Source organism: Salvelinus fontinalis, chromosome 17 (assembly GCF_029448725.1).
Source record: "Salvelinus fontinalis isolate EN_2023a chromosome 17, ASM2944872v1, whole genome shotgun sequence".
In the NCBI taxonomy this organism is placed as follows: Eukaryota; Metazoa; Chordata; class Actinopteri; order Salmoniformes; family Salmonidae; genus Salvelinus; species Salvelinus fontinalis.
Genome location: NC_074681.1, coordinates 45,379,996 through 45,397,511, shown reverse-complemented (window position 1 = coordinate 45,397,511; position 17,516 = coordinate 45,379,996). Strand labels below are relative to the sequence as shown.

The 17,516-nt window shown below is 44.1% G+C and overlaps 1 protein-coding gene across 1 annotated transcript in view; it reads right to left on the bottom strand.

Moving 5' to 3' along the window:
* Window positions 1-17,516, bottom strand: part of myo10 (myosin X) — a 262,974-nt gene that overhangs the window by 50,622 nt on the left and 194,836 nt on the right. The window contains exons 17-19 of the mRNA XM_055867578.1: window positions 14,552-14,634; window positions 14,115-14,223; window positions 13,611-13,691 (exon numbers count right to left, since the gene is read on the bottom strand). Coding sequence (XP_055723553.1) covers window positions 13,611-13,691; window positions 14,115-14,223; window positions 14,552-14,634 — 273 coding nt within the window. The remainder of the gene's footprint in view (window positions 1-13,610; window positions 13,692-14,114; window positions 14,224-14,551; window positions 14,635-17,516) is intronic.

Genomic DNA, 17,516 nt, shown 5'->3' with positions numbered 1-17,516 from the left:
AAGAGGAAAGCATGTCCCCCCACCCCCTTACAAATCATCATACGTAGAGCAACAAAAAGCTGAATTATTAGTATACATACAGTATTATATCAATGATTGTAAATAGAATCAATAAGAGAATCCATCATCGCAGTTGATGAGAATATCAACAGGTATTTTCTCTCTGTAAATAACCCAAAAATCAAACATTGGTAAAAACTAGGTTTGCAAAAAGCATCACACATATAAATTGTGCATTGTTTAAACTAACAGTGTCCCAAAGAGCAGTGCATTTCAAAGGTTCAGAGATGAATAATAGAGTGAGCTGTGGTGACACCTCTGTTTTGTTTTTAACCGAAATGTCACATTTTTTATCAATCTCCTTATCAATTCATTTTGGTCATGCCGTGAGCAAAATCAATGGACTGCAACAGCACACAACCAATACACATCTAATAATGACATATAATTGGCAATATCAGAAGAGTTGTCCCTTTCGCCAGCCAATCAAATGCTGTGTCCTCGCCAAAAAAAATGCTAGCCCTAGATAATGAATGTGATGGCACAACAATCAATAACTATAGCTAGCAAATGCAACAAGAAAGCCCTTCGCCATGCCAACACTGTACCGTGCACCTTTTCAGTCTTCCATTTCCAATCCACCACGAAAGCCAATCTTTCAGGTAAAACATACTCCAGTACCACAAACAAAGCCTAATGCACACTAGCCGAGCGATAACGCTTTCCATTTAAACTACATTGCCTCTTACCATGCAATGCAGCGTAGTCTCTCATTCCATCTCTAACAATAAGCCAAGAGGTCCGTATCAAGGTAGAGAGAAAGATGACAGAAGTTCCTAAAAGCTGGGTCTCTCTCTCCAACACACACACACAAGATTAAACACAAGCAGAGAATGAACAAAGCATTTTGCCAGCTCTGCTCCTCTTTATGTGTGGGGGCGGTTACCATGGAGATGCATCCCATGCTGAGGCTAATTTGTATGGGCGGCCACTTGTAGGGACTATTGGGGAGGGTGGGGGAAAGTGTGTGTGTATGTGTGAGTGAACATTTTTGTGCCTGTGTGTGTGTGTTCTATATAAGTACATATGTGTGTGTGCATGTCTTTGCCTGTGTGTTTGTGTGTGCGCACAGGGGGGGGAAAGGGAATACTGGACAAAAGCAGTGCACTCTGGAAACAAGAGGAGCGGGCATCTGGGAACAAAAGCTGTTTATTTTCAAACATGGTTGACTCAAGTAGGACTATGTTCCAATATCCACACTAGCATACCCACGTAGAATGAATCAATGTATTGGGCAGGCATTGAAGCCATGGAATACTTTATTTTGAAACGCGACCCAAACGAGTTACCCTCCAGTGCATGCATTGTAACATTGTCTGAAATAGTACTCACACATAACTATTTTATGTTTCAAAACGATTTCTTTATCCAGATTAAGGGTACTGCTATGGAATCCCCCATGGCTCCTAACTATGCTAATTTGTATGTGGGTTACATGGAGAAACAGTCAATTCACTAAGATCTACATGGATATTATGGCGGAGGCGGGCAATGTTTGTTCCCTTGGACTGAAGGTGTTATGCAGTGAAAACTCTTTTGAATCTGCTGGGGACTCACACGCTATTAAGTGTACGATCTGCGACATGTTTGCAGATGTCAACGGGAAAGGTCAGATGGATACCTTCATGTGTGAAAAATGTATTGAACTCGATGCAGCTAAAGAAAGGATTATTGAACTGAATAAGGCTTGAATTGTATAAGGATTCTATGAGACTATCGGCATCTTTAAATGCTTCCTATCAAAACATCCAAGAGGATTATAATGGGACCTTCCTGGGATATGATCCGTTTCCGCCATTGTACCCCTCTACTAGCTTGAACCAGATAATGTCTGTTCATTGTTCAACTCCAGGTGAGTGTGAATTGATGTGTTTTCGGAACCAGAAAGAAAGAGAAGAATCGTTCTCGGCGCGCCTGCCTTGTTACCCTGCGTACGGATTTAAGACTCAAATCGCTTTGAGCCCCTGTCCCGTCTGTCTTCTACCGGGGACGTAGATGTTCCCTCCATGGCTGTGAAAGCTACTGTCCTAGTGAATCAACTGCTTGGACCCCTGTGCCCCTCCCCTGGCTGTTGCGGCCTGCACACAGCGGGTGGTTCAGCGGCCCTCCTCTCGGGTAAGATATGTGGCTCTGGCCTCTCAATCTGCTACGAGACATGGCAGAGGTCGGAACATTTCGGCGATTGTGATAGTTCTATGGTGCACATTATTCTGTACCTGGGTCAAGGACTGTGTTTTCCTGGGGCAAAGTTCAGGATATCACCAGGTTGCTTCCTGGTGTTTGGTGGTGTTATTGTGGTCAGTAGTTGTGTGGTTGTGGTGAGAAGTTGTATGGCTGTGGTCAGTAGTTGTGTGTTACAAAGTTATGTTGTTGTGGTCAGTAGTCATGTGGTTGTGGTCAGTAGTTTAGTGGTTGTCTTCATTAATTGTGGTCAGCCATTGGGTGGTTATGGTCAGCAGTTGTGGTCATAAGTTTTGTGGTTGTAGACAGTAGCTGTGGTCAGTGATTGTGTGGTTGTGGTCAGTAGATATATGATTGTGGACAGTAATTGTGGTCAGTAGTTGTGGTGTAGTAGTTGTGGTCAGTAGTTGTAGCCAGTAGTTGTGTGGTTGTGTGGTTGTGGTCAGTAGTTGTAGTCAGTAGTTGTGTGGCTGTGGTCAGGAGTTGTTCAGTAGTCGAGTCAGTCGGTGTGGTCAGTGTTAATGGTCTGTAGTTGTGTGTTACGAAGTTGTGTGGTTGTGGTCAGTAGTTGGGGTCAGTAGTTGTGTGTTATGAAGTTGTGTGGTTGTTGTTAGTAGTTGTGTGATTGTGGTCAGTAGTTGTGGTCAGCAGTTGTGTGATTGTGGTCTAAAGTTGTGTGGTTGTGGTCAGTAGTTATGTTGTCAAAAGTTGTAGGCCAGTAGTTTTGTTGTTATGGTCAGTATTTGTGTGGTTGTGGTCAGAAGTTGTGTGGCTGTTGTCAGTAGTTGTGTGGTTGTGGTCACTAGATGTGGTCAGCAATTGTGGGGTTGTGGTGAGAAGTTGTGAGGTTGTGGTCAGTAGTTGTGGTCAGTAGTTGAGTGGTCAGTAGTTTTATTGCCTTATCAGTCCTAACATCTATAATACGAACAATAGGACAGTGACCACTAATTTCCTAGGAGAAAACCCCATTAGCCACACATTTCTCAGGAGTGTTGTAAACATAAGTTCAATTCATGTTTATTTAGTAGGATCCCTCAGATGTGGACGTGTGGGCTTGGTAATCAACTGAGTGAGATTTAGGTTATTAGAAAAATCCTTTAAACAGTCTGAGTCTTGGTTTCTCCAGGACAGGTTAAAGTCACCTTTGACAAACATTTTATAAGTAGAAAATAAGCTATTAAGTCAGTGAGACTAGTTAACAACCATTTCTTAGTGGAGGGAGGGCGGTAGACTCCCAGATGAGTTACTTTAGAATTAGAACCTAGTTGAAGAGTAGAACCTAGTTTAAACTAGAAATTAAAATAGTTTAGGACTAGAAGTAGCCTTTAAGAGACACAGAAAGGTAACTTTTTGTATAGATAGCAACACCACCACTGTCACGCCCTGGCCTTAGTATTCTTTGTTTTCTTTATTATTTTAGTTAGGTCAGGGTGTGACATGGGGAATGTTTATGTTTTGTTGGTTTTGGGTGTTTATATGGTAAAGGGGTTATGGGGTGTAGTATATGGTTTTGTGTTGAGTGTAGATGTCTAGTGTTGTCTATGTATGTTTAGTTGTCTAGGAGAGTCTATGGTTACCTGAATGAGTTCCCAATTAGAGACAGCTGATTTCGGTTGTCTCTGATTGGGAGCCTTATTTAGGGTAGCCATAGGCTCTCATTGGTTGTGAGTAATTGTCTATGTAGAACGTTTGTAGCCTGTATGTATGTGCACAACGTTTGTAGCTTCACGGTCGTTTTGTTGTTTTGTTCGTTTTGTTAAAGTGTTTCGTGTTTATTTTTGTCATCTTTTAAAATAAAAGAAGATGGCTTATTTTCCAACTGCTGCGTTTTGGTCCGTCAATCCCCCACACGATCGTGACAGAATTACTCACCATAGGACCAAGCGGCATGGAAGGCGGCAACAGGACCTACCTACACAGGATTTCTGGAGATGGGAGGAAGAATTGGAAGGAGATGGACCTTGGGATCAACCTGGAGAATATCGCCTCCCTCGTGAAGAGCTGGAGGCAGCGAAAGCCGAGAGGAGGCGATATGAGGAGGCAGCACGGAAGCAAGGCTGGAGACCCGTGAGTAATACCCAAAAATTTATTGGGGAGGGGCTCATGGGGAATGTGGCGAGTTCAGATGGGAGAACTGCGTCAACTTCCCGTGCTTCCCGTGCTTCCTCTAAGAGGGAACCTGAGCCAGTCGGGCTGAGATTGGAGGGGAGCAATGGGAATGATGCAGAGACTGTTAAGGATTTATTGGGGAGGTTGGAAGAGAGTGAAATGAGGGAGCTGCTGTGTTGGTGCGTGAGGCACAAGATCCACTCGACAGAGCGTGTGCGGGATGTGAGGTTACCTGAGTCAGCTCTCCATGCTCGTCCTGATGTGCGTGCTAACCGTCTGGAAAGGACAGTCCCACGAACCAGGCCTCCTGTACGCCTTCCTAGTCCTGCACCTCCTATATTAGCCCTATGTACTAACTCTCCTGTGACGGTCCCCAGCCCAGTACAACCAGTGCCTCCTCCACGCACTAGCCTTATGGTGCGTGTCTCCAGCCCTTTACCACCAGTGCCTAAATTACGCACCAAGCCTCCTGTGTGTACCCAGAGTCCTGTGCGTCCTGTTGCTGCTCCCCGCATTAGCCCTGAGATGCGTGTCTCCAGTCCGGTACCACCAGTTCCGGCCCCACGCACTAGGCCTAATGTGCGTCCCCAGGGTCCAGTATGCCCTGTTCCTGCTCCCCGCACTAGACCTGAGATGCGTGTCCCCAGCCCGGTACCACCAGTTCCGGCACCACGCACTAGGCCTAATGTGCGCTCCCAGGGTCCAGTATGCCCTGTTTCTTCTCCCCGCACTAGCCCTGAGATGCGTGTCCCCAGCCCGGTGCCACCAGTCCCGGCACCACGCACCAGGCCTACAGTGCGCCTCAGCCGGCAGGAGTCTGCCGTCTGCACAGCGATGACTGAACTGCCCGTCTGCCAAGCGCCATCTGAGCCATCCGTCTCCCCAGCGCCATCTGAGCCATCCGTCTCCCCAGCGCCATCTGAGCCATCCGTCTCCCCAGCGCCATCTGAGCCATCCGTCTCCCCAGCGCCATCTGAGCCATCCGTCTGCAATGAGCCTGCAAAGCCGCCCGTCTGCCATGAGCCTGCAAAGCCGCCCGTCTGCCATGAGCCTACTGAGCCGCCAGCCAGACAGGAGCCGCTAGAGCCGCCAGCCAGACAGGAGTCGCTAGAGCCGTCCGTCAGACAGGATCTGCCAGAGCCGCTAACCAGACAGGATCTGCCAGAGCCGCCAACCAGACAGGATCTGCCAGAGCCGCCAACCAGACAGGATCTGCCAGAGCCGCCAACCAGACAGGATCTGCCAGAGCCGCCAACCAGACAGGAGCAGCCAGATCAGTCAGCCAGCCATGAGCAGCCAGATCCGTCAGCCAGCCATGAGCAGCCAGATCCGTCAGCCAGCCATGAGCAGCCAGATCCGTCAGCCAGCCATGAGCAGCCAGATCCGTCAGCCAGCCATGAGCAGCCAGATCCGTCAGCTAGCCATGAGCAGCCAGATCCGTCAGCTAGCCATGAGCAGCCAGATCCGTCAGCTAGCCATGAGCAGCCAGATCCGTCAGCTAGCCATGAGCAGCCAGATCCGTCAGCTAGCCATGAGCAGCCAGATCCGTCAGCTAGCCATGAGCAGCCAGATCCGTCAGCTAGCCATGAGCAGCCAGATCCGTCAGCTAGCCATGAGCAGCCAGATCCGTCAGCTAGCCATGAGCAGCCAGATCCGTCAGCCAGCCATGAGCAGCCAGATCAGTCAGCCAGCCATGAGCAGCCAGATCCGTTAGCCAGCCATGAGCAGCCAGATCTGTCAGCCAGCCATGGGCCGTCCCTCAGTCCGGAGCTGCAGTCCCTCAGTCCGGAGCTGCAGTCCCTCAGTCCGGAGCTGCCGTTCCTCAGTCCGGAGCTGCCATTCCTCAGTCCAGAGCTGCCACTCCTCAGTCCGGAGCTGCCATTCCTCAGTCCGGAGCTGCCCCTTACCCTGGTGCTGCCTCTTACCCTGGTGCTGCCCCTTACCCTGGTACTGCCCCTTACCCTGGTACTGCCCCTTACCCTGGTACTGGCCCTTAGTCCGGAGCTGTCCCTTAGTCCGGAACTCCCCCTTAATGCAATGGGATTAATGTGGAGAGGGGTCATTTTGAAGAAGCTAAGGAGGTGGTTAGGAACTGTGGTGAAGTGGGGACCACGACCAGAGCCGGAGCCGCCACCGTGGAGGGAAGCCCACCCAGACCCTCCCCTAGACTGTGTATGGTGCGCCCGGAGTTCGCGCCTCAAGGGGGGGGTTATGTCACGCCCTGGCCTTAGTATTCTTTGTTTTCTTTATTATTTTAGTTAGGTCAGGGTGTGACATGGGGAATGTTTATGTTTTGTTGGTTTTGGGTGTTTATATGGTAAAGGGGTTATGGGGTGTAGTATATGGTTTTGTGTTGAGTGTAGATGTCTAGTGTTGTCTATGTATGTTTAGTTGTCTAGGAGAGTCTATGGTTACCTGAATGAGTTCCCAATTAGAGACAGCTGATTTCGGTTGTCTCTGATTGGGAGCCTTATTTAGGGTAGCCATAGGCTCTCATTGGTTGTGAGTAATTGTCTATGTAGAACGTTTGTAGCCTGTATGTATGTGCACAACGTTTGTAGCTTCACGGTCGTTTTGTTGTTTTGTTCGTTTTGTTAAAGTGTTTCGTGTTTATTTTTGTCATCTTTTAAAATAAAAGAAGATGGCTTATTTTCCAACTGCTGCGTTTTGGTCCGTCAATCCCCCACACGATCGTGACAACCACCTTTAGGTGTATGAATTTCAAACCATTTTTGGCTTTGAAATCACCTGCAGTGTCAATAAAAGCCAGATCATTACCTGCCAACCTATTATTCTTAACAAAAGGCTGCATAGCAATGAAAATGTAATTGTTGAAATTGACCTCAATCCGCCCTACATGTTGCTTATCTATCGCTGTTTGCTGGGGGCATTGAGACGTAATTATAGTAGGGATTACCTGAGACAGCAGCGGCTTCATTTTACGATGCAAATTAGTAAAAGTGCTAATGGCAGTACCCTCCTTTCTAGCCATAGCAGGACTAGTAAAAGACCATAAGAATCAATTTCTTAGAGATGCCTTGTACTGATTAGATAGTGTTCACGCGCCAAGGTGAATTGGGTGAATTCCATCATCCCTGAAATGTATCTTCTGTTTCCAAAAGATATCAAAATTGTCAATAAAAGTAATGCCTGCGTATAGACAGTAGACTTTCAGCCAGTCATGGAGTGCTTCTATGACTTCTATGACCAAGCAGAGGAAGAGAGATCAAGCAGACCAAGCAGAGATGAACGGACACTTCTTTAAGTCTTTCAGCTTGTTAAAACCTGTTAAGGCTAGGGGGTGCTGTTGTCACTATTTATGTAAATCGTGTAATTTTTGAAACGGCTTCCTACAAAATTCTTGATCGTACAATATGCATATTATTAATATTATTGGATAGAAAACAGTCTATAGTTTCTATAGGCGTTGGAATTTTGTCTCTGAGTGGAACAGAACTCATTCTACAGCAATTTCCCTGACATGGAGTCAGATTTCACACATTTTGGCCCCTGATCTGGAGTCAGTTTTAAGGCCACTGTTATTGCTATGAGCATACAGACACTGCTTACGTCTTCCCCTGGATGCCTTTACGTGATGACGATTTGAATGGTGTCGATTGCCCAATCACAGCCACTATAAATGAAAAAACCCTGTAGGTAGGAACTCTTTTCCAGCTGCGTCAGGCGCGCGGTGGCCACCGACCCGCACTTGTTCCAAGCATTAGTGTAGGGAGTAATATTTCTCCGGTCATGTTTCTACTCGTTATAGGAGTTAAAAACATCATAAGGTAGTTAATTTAAACCGTTTTATAGCAATTTATACCCGTTTAGTGCGATTTTGGGACATTTATTTCTGAGACACTGTGAATCTCTGGGCACGGTTCCAGTTCATGCCGAACGCAATGGACATTTCTACATGGCAAGAGGACAGCTTTCGACCAAAAGACGATTAGACCCAAGAAAGGATTCTTTGCCCAAGATACTGATGGAAGAACAGCTCAAAGTAGGAACAATTTATTATGATAAATCGTGTTTCTGTCGAAAATTGTTAATCGCTTATGACGCCATCTTGCTAGACGTAGCTTCGCTTGGCGCAAACTGTATTGAAAAGTAAGGATAATTTAAAAAATGTAAATCCGCGATTGTATTAAGAATTAAATTGTCTATCAATCGCTGTCCACCCTATATTTTTTAGTCACGTTTATGAGTATTTATGTATACGACTAGATCACTGTCTAATGTGGCGCAGGACATTTTCTAACCAGCTGGGCTACTTTTCTCATTGTCTAACCATGATTTTGGTGGCTAAATATGCACATTTTCGAACAAACTGTATATGTATGTTGTAATGTGATGTTACAGGAGTGTCATCTGAAGAATTCTGAGAAGGTTAGTGAAAAAATTAATATATTTTGGCGATGTTTACGTTATCACTCTCTTTGGCTAGAATCAATGCTGGTGTAATGTTTGCACATGTGCTATGCTAATATAACGATTTATTGTGTTTTCGCTGTAAGACACTTAGAAAATCTGAAATATTGTCTGTATTCACAGGATCTGTGTCTTTCGATTAGTGTATGCTGTGTATTTTTACGAAATGTTTGATGATTAGTAGTTAGGTAAACACGTTGCTCATTGTATTTATTCTAGTCCATTTGTGACGGTGGGTGCAATTGTAAACTATGACATCTACCTGAAATATGCACATTTCTCTAACAAAACCTATCCTATACCATAAATATGTTATCAGACTGTCATCTGATGAGCTTTTTTCTTGGTTAGTGGCTATCAATATCTTAGTTTAGCCGAATTGGTGATAGCTACTGGTGTTGGTGGACAAAGAAAAGATGGTGGATTATGCTAATGTTTTTAGCTAATAGATTTACATCTTTACATATTGTGTCTTCCCTGTAAAACATTTTAAAAATCGGACATGTTGGCTGGATTCACAAGATCTGTGTCTTTCATTAGCTGTATTGGACTTTAATGTGTGAAAGTTAAATATTTAAAAAAAATATTGTTTTTGAATTTCGCGGCTCTGCCTTTTCAGTGGGTGTGGGGGGGGGGTGCCGCTAGAGGCACCCCGAGGCTAGACAGGTTAACAAGGTCTATAAAATATTTTTTTAATCTGCTCTGATCTAGCCAACTTAATGTCTTTCAACCCCACATTAACTATAACAGGCTTCCTGCGACAGTTCCCAGTCCAGAGCTTCCGGCGACAGTTCAGTTCCACAGTCCAGAGCTTCCGGCGACGGTCCACAGTCCAGAGCTTCCGGTGATGGTTCACAGTCCAGAGCTCCTCTGCACCGAGGTCCAGTCCAGGCCCAGTGTTCGGCCAGGGTCCATGGCTGGATCCGCGGGATGAGCGGGTTCTTCGCCCCGCACCAGAGCCACCACCGACACTAGACACCACCCCTAACCCTTCCTTTTGGTTTCAGGTGTTGCGGCCGGAGTCCGCACCTTTGGGGGGGGGGGGTACTGTCACGTCCTGACCATAGAGAGCCCTTATTTTCTAAGGTAGAATAGGTCAGGGCGTGACTGGGGGGTTAGTCAAGTTTATATTTTCTATGTGGGGTTCTAGTTTTGATTCCCAATTAGAGGCAGCTGGTAATCGTTGTGTCTAATTGGGGATCATATTTAAGTAGCTGTTTTCCCTCCTGTGTTTGTGGGATATTGTTTATGTGTAGTTGTATGTCAGCACTCCATTGTCGTCACGTTTCGTTATTCTTTATTGTTTTGTGGTTCACTTACTTTAAATAAATAAAGATGTGGAACCCAGATCACGCTGCACGTTGGTCCGAGTATGCTTCCAGTTCGTACGACGAGTGTGACAATATGACTCTGTACAACGTGACGCTCATAAATTCAGAGCATTGTAAGATTGTCAGTTCGTAAATTCAGACTGTTTCGCTCTCGGAGCGCACACTGGACGTTCGGGACGAGGACTAGGGTTGATTTGAGCGTTCTTGCCTACAACGGTAGTCAAGCACCCAAGCTAACGTTGGCTAGTTACTTCCAGACACAAATGAGACAACTCAGACCATTTTACCCGTCCTAGCAGACCTGGTAAGGAAGTTTTTGTGTTAACCAGAGCGTTGGTGACTGTAAATGTGCTGCTGGAAACAATTTAATTATGCTTCTTTCCCAACGTTTACTGACACTGGCCATATTCAACTGGTGTTGAACGCTTGTAAAGTAATTATTCTGCGCTCTGGTACACATAGACGAGAGTGCCGTGAAATCCGTGTAGATCGTAGCCTGGACACATCAAATTTTTAACAACGTTCTTTTCTGATAAAAACGAGTTCATTGCATCTGCCGTGGAGCCCAGTTTCATAATATGACGATATGTCCCAGCTGCTTGCTGTCTTTCTGAAGTAATCGCAAAACAACAGGCCTTATTTTAGTGCATTTTTCACCCTGCCAGCTCCTATTAGTTCTATTGAGCACGGTGGCACAAACTCGCCTTCCAAACATTCTATTCCAAGGTTATTGCTCAACGTCATAATGCCTGCTTCACTATTGTTGGCAATGAGACCTGCTCACGTTGTTTTATAGTTAAAATGTAAACATTAAAAGTAATATTGGAACTCTACGGTCTTCCCATTGTTTCCTATGGAGGAAATATAGGCATGTCTGTCTATTTCACAAAATATCTCACAATGTGTATATTTAGATTTTTTTCAAGTCGGACGACATTTTAATCTCTTTCTAATTATGTAAGCCTGGGCAGCTAACTCAATTGTCATCAAATGCTAGCCCCAAAATACTTTTTATTCTTGGAATGCTGAGCTCCCCACATTGTTTTCCTATGGAGAATTAATATAGAATTAATTCTTAGTTTCACAGTGTTATCTGACAAAGGTATTGATGTGAGTTTTTGTTCCTCTGCCACCCCACACATTGTTTTCACCATATCAATTGGGGCTAGAAATATCAAAGTCTCTGCAGTAGTGTGTGGTTTCTTGGCATTCTCTCAACCAGCTTCATGAGGTAGTCACCTGGAATGCATTTCAATTAACAGGTGTGCCTTGTTAAAAGTTCATTTGTGGAATTCCTTTCCTTCTTAATGCGTTTGAGCCAATCAGTTGTGCTGTGACAAGGTAGAAGTGGTATACAGAAGATAGCCCTATTTGGCAAAAGACCAAGTCCATTTTATGGCAAGAACAGCTCATATAAGCAAAGAGACATGACAGTCCATTATTACTTTAAGACATGAAGGTCAGTCAATCTGGAAAATGTTAAGAACTTTGCAAGTTTTTTCAAGTGCAGTCGCAAAAACCATCAAGCACTATGATGAAACTGGCTCTCATGAGGACCGCCACAGGAAAGGAAGACCCAGAGTTACCTTTGCTGCAGAGGATAAGTTCATTAGAGTTAACTGCACCTCAGATTGCAGCCCAAATAAATGCTTCACAGAGTTCAAGTAACAGACACATCTCAACATCAACTATTCAGAGGAAACTGCGTGAATCAGGCCTTCATGGTCGAGTTGCTGCAAAGAAACTACTACTAAAGGACACCAATAAGAAGAATTGACTTGTTTGGGCCAAGGAACACAAGCAATGGACATGAGACCCTTGGAGTCCAAATTTGAGATTGGGTTCCAACTGCCGTGTCTTTGTGAGAAGCAGAGTAGGTGAACGGATGATCTCCACATGTGTGGTTCCCACCGCGAAGTATGGAGGAGGAGGTGTGAGTGTGTGGGGGTGCTTTGCTGGCGACACTGTAGGTAATATATTTAGAATTCAAGGCATACTTAAGCAGCATGGCTATCACAGCATTCTGCAGCGATACGCCATCCCATCTGGTTTGCGCTATGTGGGACTATCATTTGTTTTTCAACAGGACAATGACCAAAAACACACCTCCAGGCTGTGTAAGGGCTATTTGACCAAGGAGAGTGATAGAGTGCTGCATCAGATGACCTCGCCTCCAAAATCCCCCGACCTCAAAACAATTGGTGGTTTGGGATGAGTTGGATCGGGATGAGTTGGACCGCAGAGTGAAGGAAAAGCAGCCAATAAGTGTTCAGTATATGTGGGAACTCCTTCAAGGCTATTGGAAAATCATTCCTCATGAAGCTGGTTAAGAGAATGCCAAGAGTGTGCAAAGCTGTCATCAAGGCAAAGGGTGGCTACTTTGAAGAATCTAAAATATGAAATATTTGTTTAACACTTTTTTGGCTAATACATGATTGCATATGTGTTATTTCATACTTATGATGTCTTCACTATCATTCCTCATGAAGCTGGTTAAGAGAATGCCAAGAGTGTGCAAAGCTGTCATCAAGGCAAAGGGTGGCTACTTTGAAGAATCTAAAATATGAAATATTTGTTTATCACTTTTTTGGCTAATACATGATTGCATATGTGTTATTTCATACTTATGATGTCTTCACTATCATTCTACAATGTAGAAAACAGTACAAATTAAGAAAAACCTTTGAATGAGTAGGTGTATCCAAACATTTGACTGGTACTGTATATGGTATAATAACAATAGTGTATACTATAGCGATACAATATACTACATCGTTTGTTTGTTCGTTCATTGGTTAATTCACAGTCAGTCACAAATAGACAATGTACTTGTCATTGAAACAATGGGCCACAGTCAATTGTTCCCCGCAGCAACACGATGTATCAATGAATGTATCAGGACTAATGGAAGAACCAATTAGGACTTCATTGATCAGTTGACTAATGGACGCCTAATCGGTCCAAATGTACCCCTTGTCCTTGGCCCTAACCCTTTGATGTTTGCAGATATGTAATGTCTGGGTAAGTATTTGCAGTGTATTGGTGGGACTTCCATATTGCTTCAACCTTATAGATCTATAAAGGGTTAGGGAGAAAATGTACACCAGCTGAACCATTTGTTTCCACCGCCTCTTCCTTTCCTTTCCTCCTTTCCTTCCGTATCATGCTGAACATGTTTTAATCTTTGACAGGAGCCACTGACTCAGTTTGACTCCTCATTCTGGGCTGTATTTCATGTGTGTACATTAACCAAGCCTTGCAAATTCCCTAGAGGTCAGAGGGCAGCAAAGAGCCGGACTCCCATTTAATGCTATATTGTGTTAGTTTGTGTGTGGTCAGGGAAGAGGAGTGTTGCCTTTTTAGATGCATTCAATGATAGGATTTCCACACTAAATATATGGATTTTTCCTTTATTCATTGATGGCCTTGCCTTATGTTAAAAAGATTGTCTTCAAGAAAGAATAGTATAATGTAAAGTTTGTATATGTAGGAGCTTACCTTGTGAGTGTTTGGCTTGATGCATCGCACAAAAAATGGGTTCGAAGTACTGAGGTTGGCCATCAGTGAGTGCAAAGAATTCTGGGTAAAGAAATATAAATTGTTAGCTAACTCTGACACTGTTACAGTCAGTATTGTTAGGGATGCTGATTATTATGCACTTTCCATGTTCATGATATAAAGGCAAATACAAACAAGGGTCAAGGGTCAATAAAATGGTCACTGCATTATGTACAGAACAAAAATATAAACGCAAAGTGTTGGTCCCATTTTCATTGCGCTGAAATAAAATATTTTTTGGTTACTACATGATTCCATATGTGTTATTTCATAGTTTTGATGTCTTTATTATTATTCTACAATGTAGAAAATAGTAAAAATAAAGAAAAACACTTGAATGAGTAGGTGTGTCCAAACTTTTGACTGGTACTGTATACAGTCCCTCGACTGGTTAGTGCAGATAAAAGTTGCACTATCTTATGTAAGACAATTATCGTCACTGACCTTAAACTGGGAACTGACAGTGGGTCTCCTGTGCTTCGAGCTGCATTTGAGGGTGTCCTGCTTGTTACGGCTCGAGACGTGCTCAAAGAGGTCGTACACAAAGTCCAACCTGACACACAAGCACAAGCACACGCACACACACACACACACACACACACACACACACACACACACACACACACACACAGAATAAGCGTTACAAAGTGCACGTTTGAATATCCAACTTTACCCAGCTCTGCATGACCCTCAATGAAAAATAAAACCCCCATTCAATTAATTCAAAACAGTAGTGCAGAATGTATGAATTGTTCACTTACATCTCAAATAGCCCCATATTTCATATATAGAGTACTACTTTTACGCTATGGTCAAAATATCGGCACTGCATAGGGAATATGGTGCAATTCGAGATTGAACATTATAGAATTGCCGCTTACCTGCTCTCTCTAAGCAGGTTGAGGATGTCATCCCTGAAAGTGTCTCGGTTCTTCTCCAGAATGCCCCTCACGTCATACACCACCTAGAGCACACCAACTACTTTAATGATTTTGTTCATCGGCAAGATTAGCAAACTTAGCCATGACACGCAAGCAACAAATGCCGACACTACACATCCAAGTATAAATGACCAAATTATGAAAGAAATGCAATCCAATTTTGATTTCCCGAAAAGTGAGTGTGGAAGAGGTGAAAAAAATGATTGTTGACTATCAACAACGACAAGCCACCTGGGTCTGACAACTTGGATGGAAAATGACTGAGGATAATAGAGGACGATATTGCCACTTTGCCATATCTTCAATCTAAACCTACAAGAAAGTGTGTGGAGGGAAGCAAAAGTCAGTCCGCTACCCAAGAACAGAAAAGCCCCCTTTACTTGCTCAAAGAAAATGATAAGACACGCACTCTACACACACTTAGTTGTTGTGATAAGTGTTATTAAATATGTAATGTCATATTTTAAATTGTATATAACTGACTTAATGTTGCTGGACCTAGGGTTGCAAAGGGTCGGAAACTTTCCATGGGAAGTTTAAACTCGGGAATTTTGCTTAAATTCATCTAAAAAGTCAGCTTAAAACAGTGAACCTTTTCTTCTGGGATTCACATAAGGCAATTCTAGGTCTTGTGGCATATGTTGGTTAAACTATCCCCAATTCAATGGAATTGCAACCCTCTGCATGCACAGTGCATTCTTCCATCACATGTACAGCTGAATCTCAAGATCTTGCACACTAATGAGATGCTATTGAGCCCACACTACTACACTGTCTGAGCCAAGGACTACATGCTTTCAGATAAGTTTTGATTGCAATACTGGGTGGGGTGAATATATTTTATAGGACATACATGATTTTTTTGTTAACTAGTAAATGGAAGCCTTCAGCAAAGTGTGTTTAAATCATTTCGAACTTGTTAACAATTTCTGCTAGTTAGTTTTTGCTACCATGTGGGTTTTAGCTTGCTTGAGCCTGCTAACTGAGTGTTAATTCACCTATTTCCATACATGTTTAATATTAAAACATTTATCTTACAAAGGAGTTGTTTAATCTAACTGCGTAACTATTTATCTGTACATGGAATTGTATTTGGGGTAAAAAATTAAAAATAAATCTAATCTTGGCAGTAAAATGCCATGGGCACAATCTGATGTGTGGAGACATTTCACTGCAGCTAATGTAGAAGGAAAAGCTGTGTACATTTGCAAATACTGTGCCAAATCATATGTGAATAATGCAACAAAGATGCAGAATCATCTGGCCAAGTGCATAAAGTTCCCACAGCGCTCACAACAAGCAACCTCTGACAAAAGTCCCTCTACTTCTATTCAAGGTGGAAATGATGAATCAGACACCTTATCGATAGCAACAGCTCATGGTCCTCCTGGAATCAGACGTTGTTTTGGCTGAATGGAGGAACGTAGTCAGAGATGCTGATGAATGTCTTGCTCGAGCTGTGTATGCAACTAGTTCACCTCTGATGCTCACAGGCAGTGTGTATTGGAAGAGATTTCTGAATGTTCTTCGCCCAGCATACACCCCTCCAACCAGACAAGGTCAAGCAAATCATAGAGAAAGCAGAGTGTATTGCAATAATCTCTGATGGGATGTCAAATGTTTGTGAGCAAGGAATAATTAACTACATCATCTCCACCACTCAGCCAGGATTCTACAAGAGCACAGACACAAGGGACAACAGACACACCGGTCTCTACATTGCAGATGAGCTGAAGGCAGTCATCAATGACCTTGGACCACAGAAGGTATTTGCACTGGTGACAGACAATGCTGTGAACATGAAGGCTGCTTGGTCTAAGGTGGAGGAGTCCTACCCTCACATCACACCCATTGGCTGTGCTGCTCATGCATTGAATCTGCTCCTCAAGGACATCATGGCACTGAAAACAATAGATACACTCTACAAGAGAACCAAGGAAATGGTTAGGTATGTGAAGGGTCATCAAGATATAGCAGCAATCTACCTGCCCAAGCAAAGTGAGAAGAATAAGAGCACCACATTGAAGCTGCCCAGCAACACCCTTTGGAGTGGTGTTGTTATCATGTTTGACAGTTTTCTGGAGGGGAAAGAGTCTCTCCAAGAAATGGCCACATCAGTCTGCCAATATGGATAGCCCCAACAAGAGTATCCTCCTGGATGATGTATTTTGGGAGAGAGTGGTAAGCAGCCTGAAACTCCTGAAACCTATAGCAGTAGCCATTGCACAGATTGAGGGAGACAATGCCATCCTGTCTGATGTTCAGACTCCACTTGCAGATGTAAGAGAAGAAATCCGTACTGCCCTGCCCACTTCACTGTTGCTTCAAGCAGAGGAAACTGCAGTTCTGAAATAAATCAAAAAGCGTGAAGTCTTCTGCCTGAAGCCCGTACACGCCGCAGATTACATGTTGGACCCCCAGTATGCTGGCTAGAGCATCCTGTCTGGTGCAGAGATCAACACGGCCTATGGTGTCATCAATACCGTGTCCCGCCACCTTGGCCTGGATGAGGGCAAGGTTCTTGGCAGTCTGGCAAAGTACACTTCCAAGCAAGGGCTTAGGGATGGAGATGCAATATGGCAGTCGTGCCAACATATCTCATCAGCCACCTGGTGGAAGGGACTTTGTGGATCTGAGGCTCTTTCCCCTGTTGCCTCCATCATCCTCCAAATCCCACCAACATCAGCTGGCTCAGAGCGCAACTAGTCCTTGTTTGGAAACACACACACTAAAGCACACAACAGGCTGACCAATACAAGGGTTGAAAAATTGGTGGCCATCTGGGCAAATTTGAGGCTTTTTGAGCCTGACAACGAGCCACCCTCGACAAGGTTGGAAAGTGACAGTGAAGAGGAGGCCTCAGAGTCTGATGTTCAAGAGGTGGACATTGAGGAGACCCAGGGAG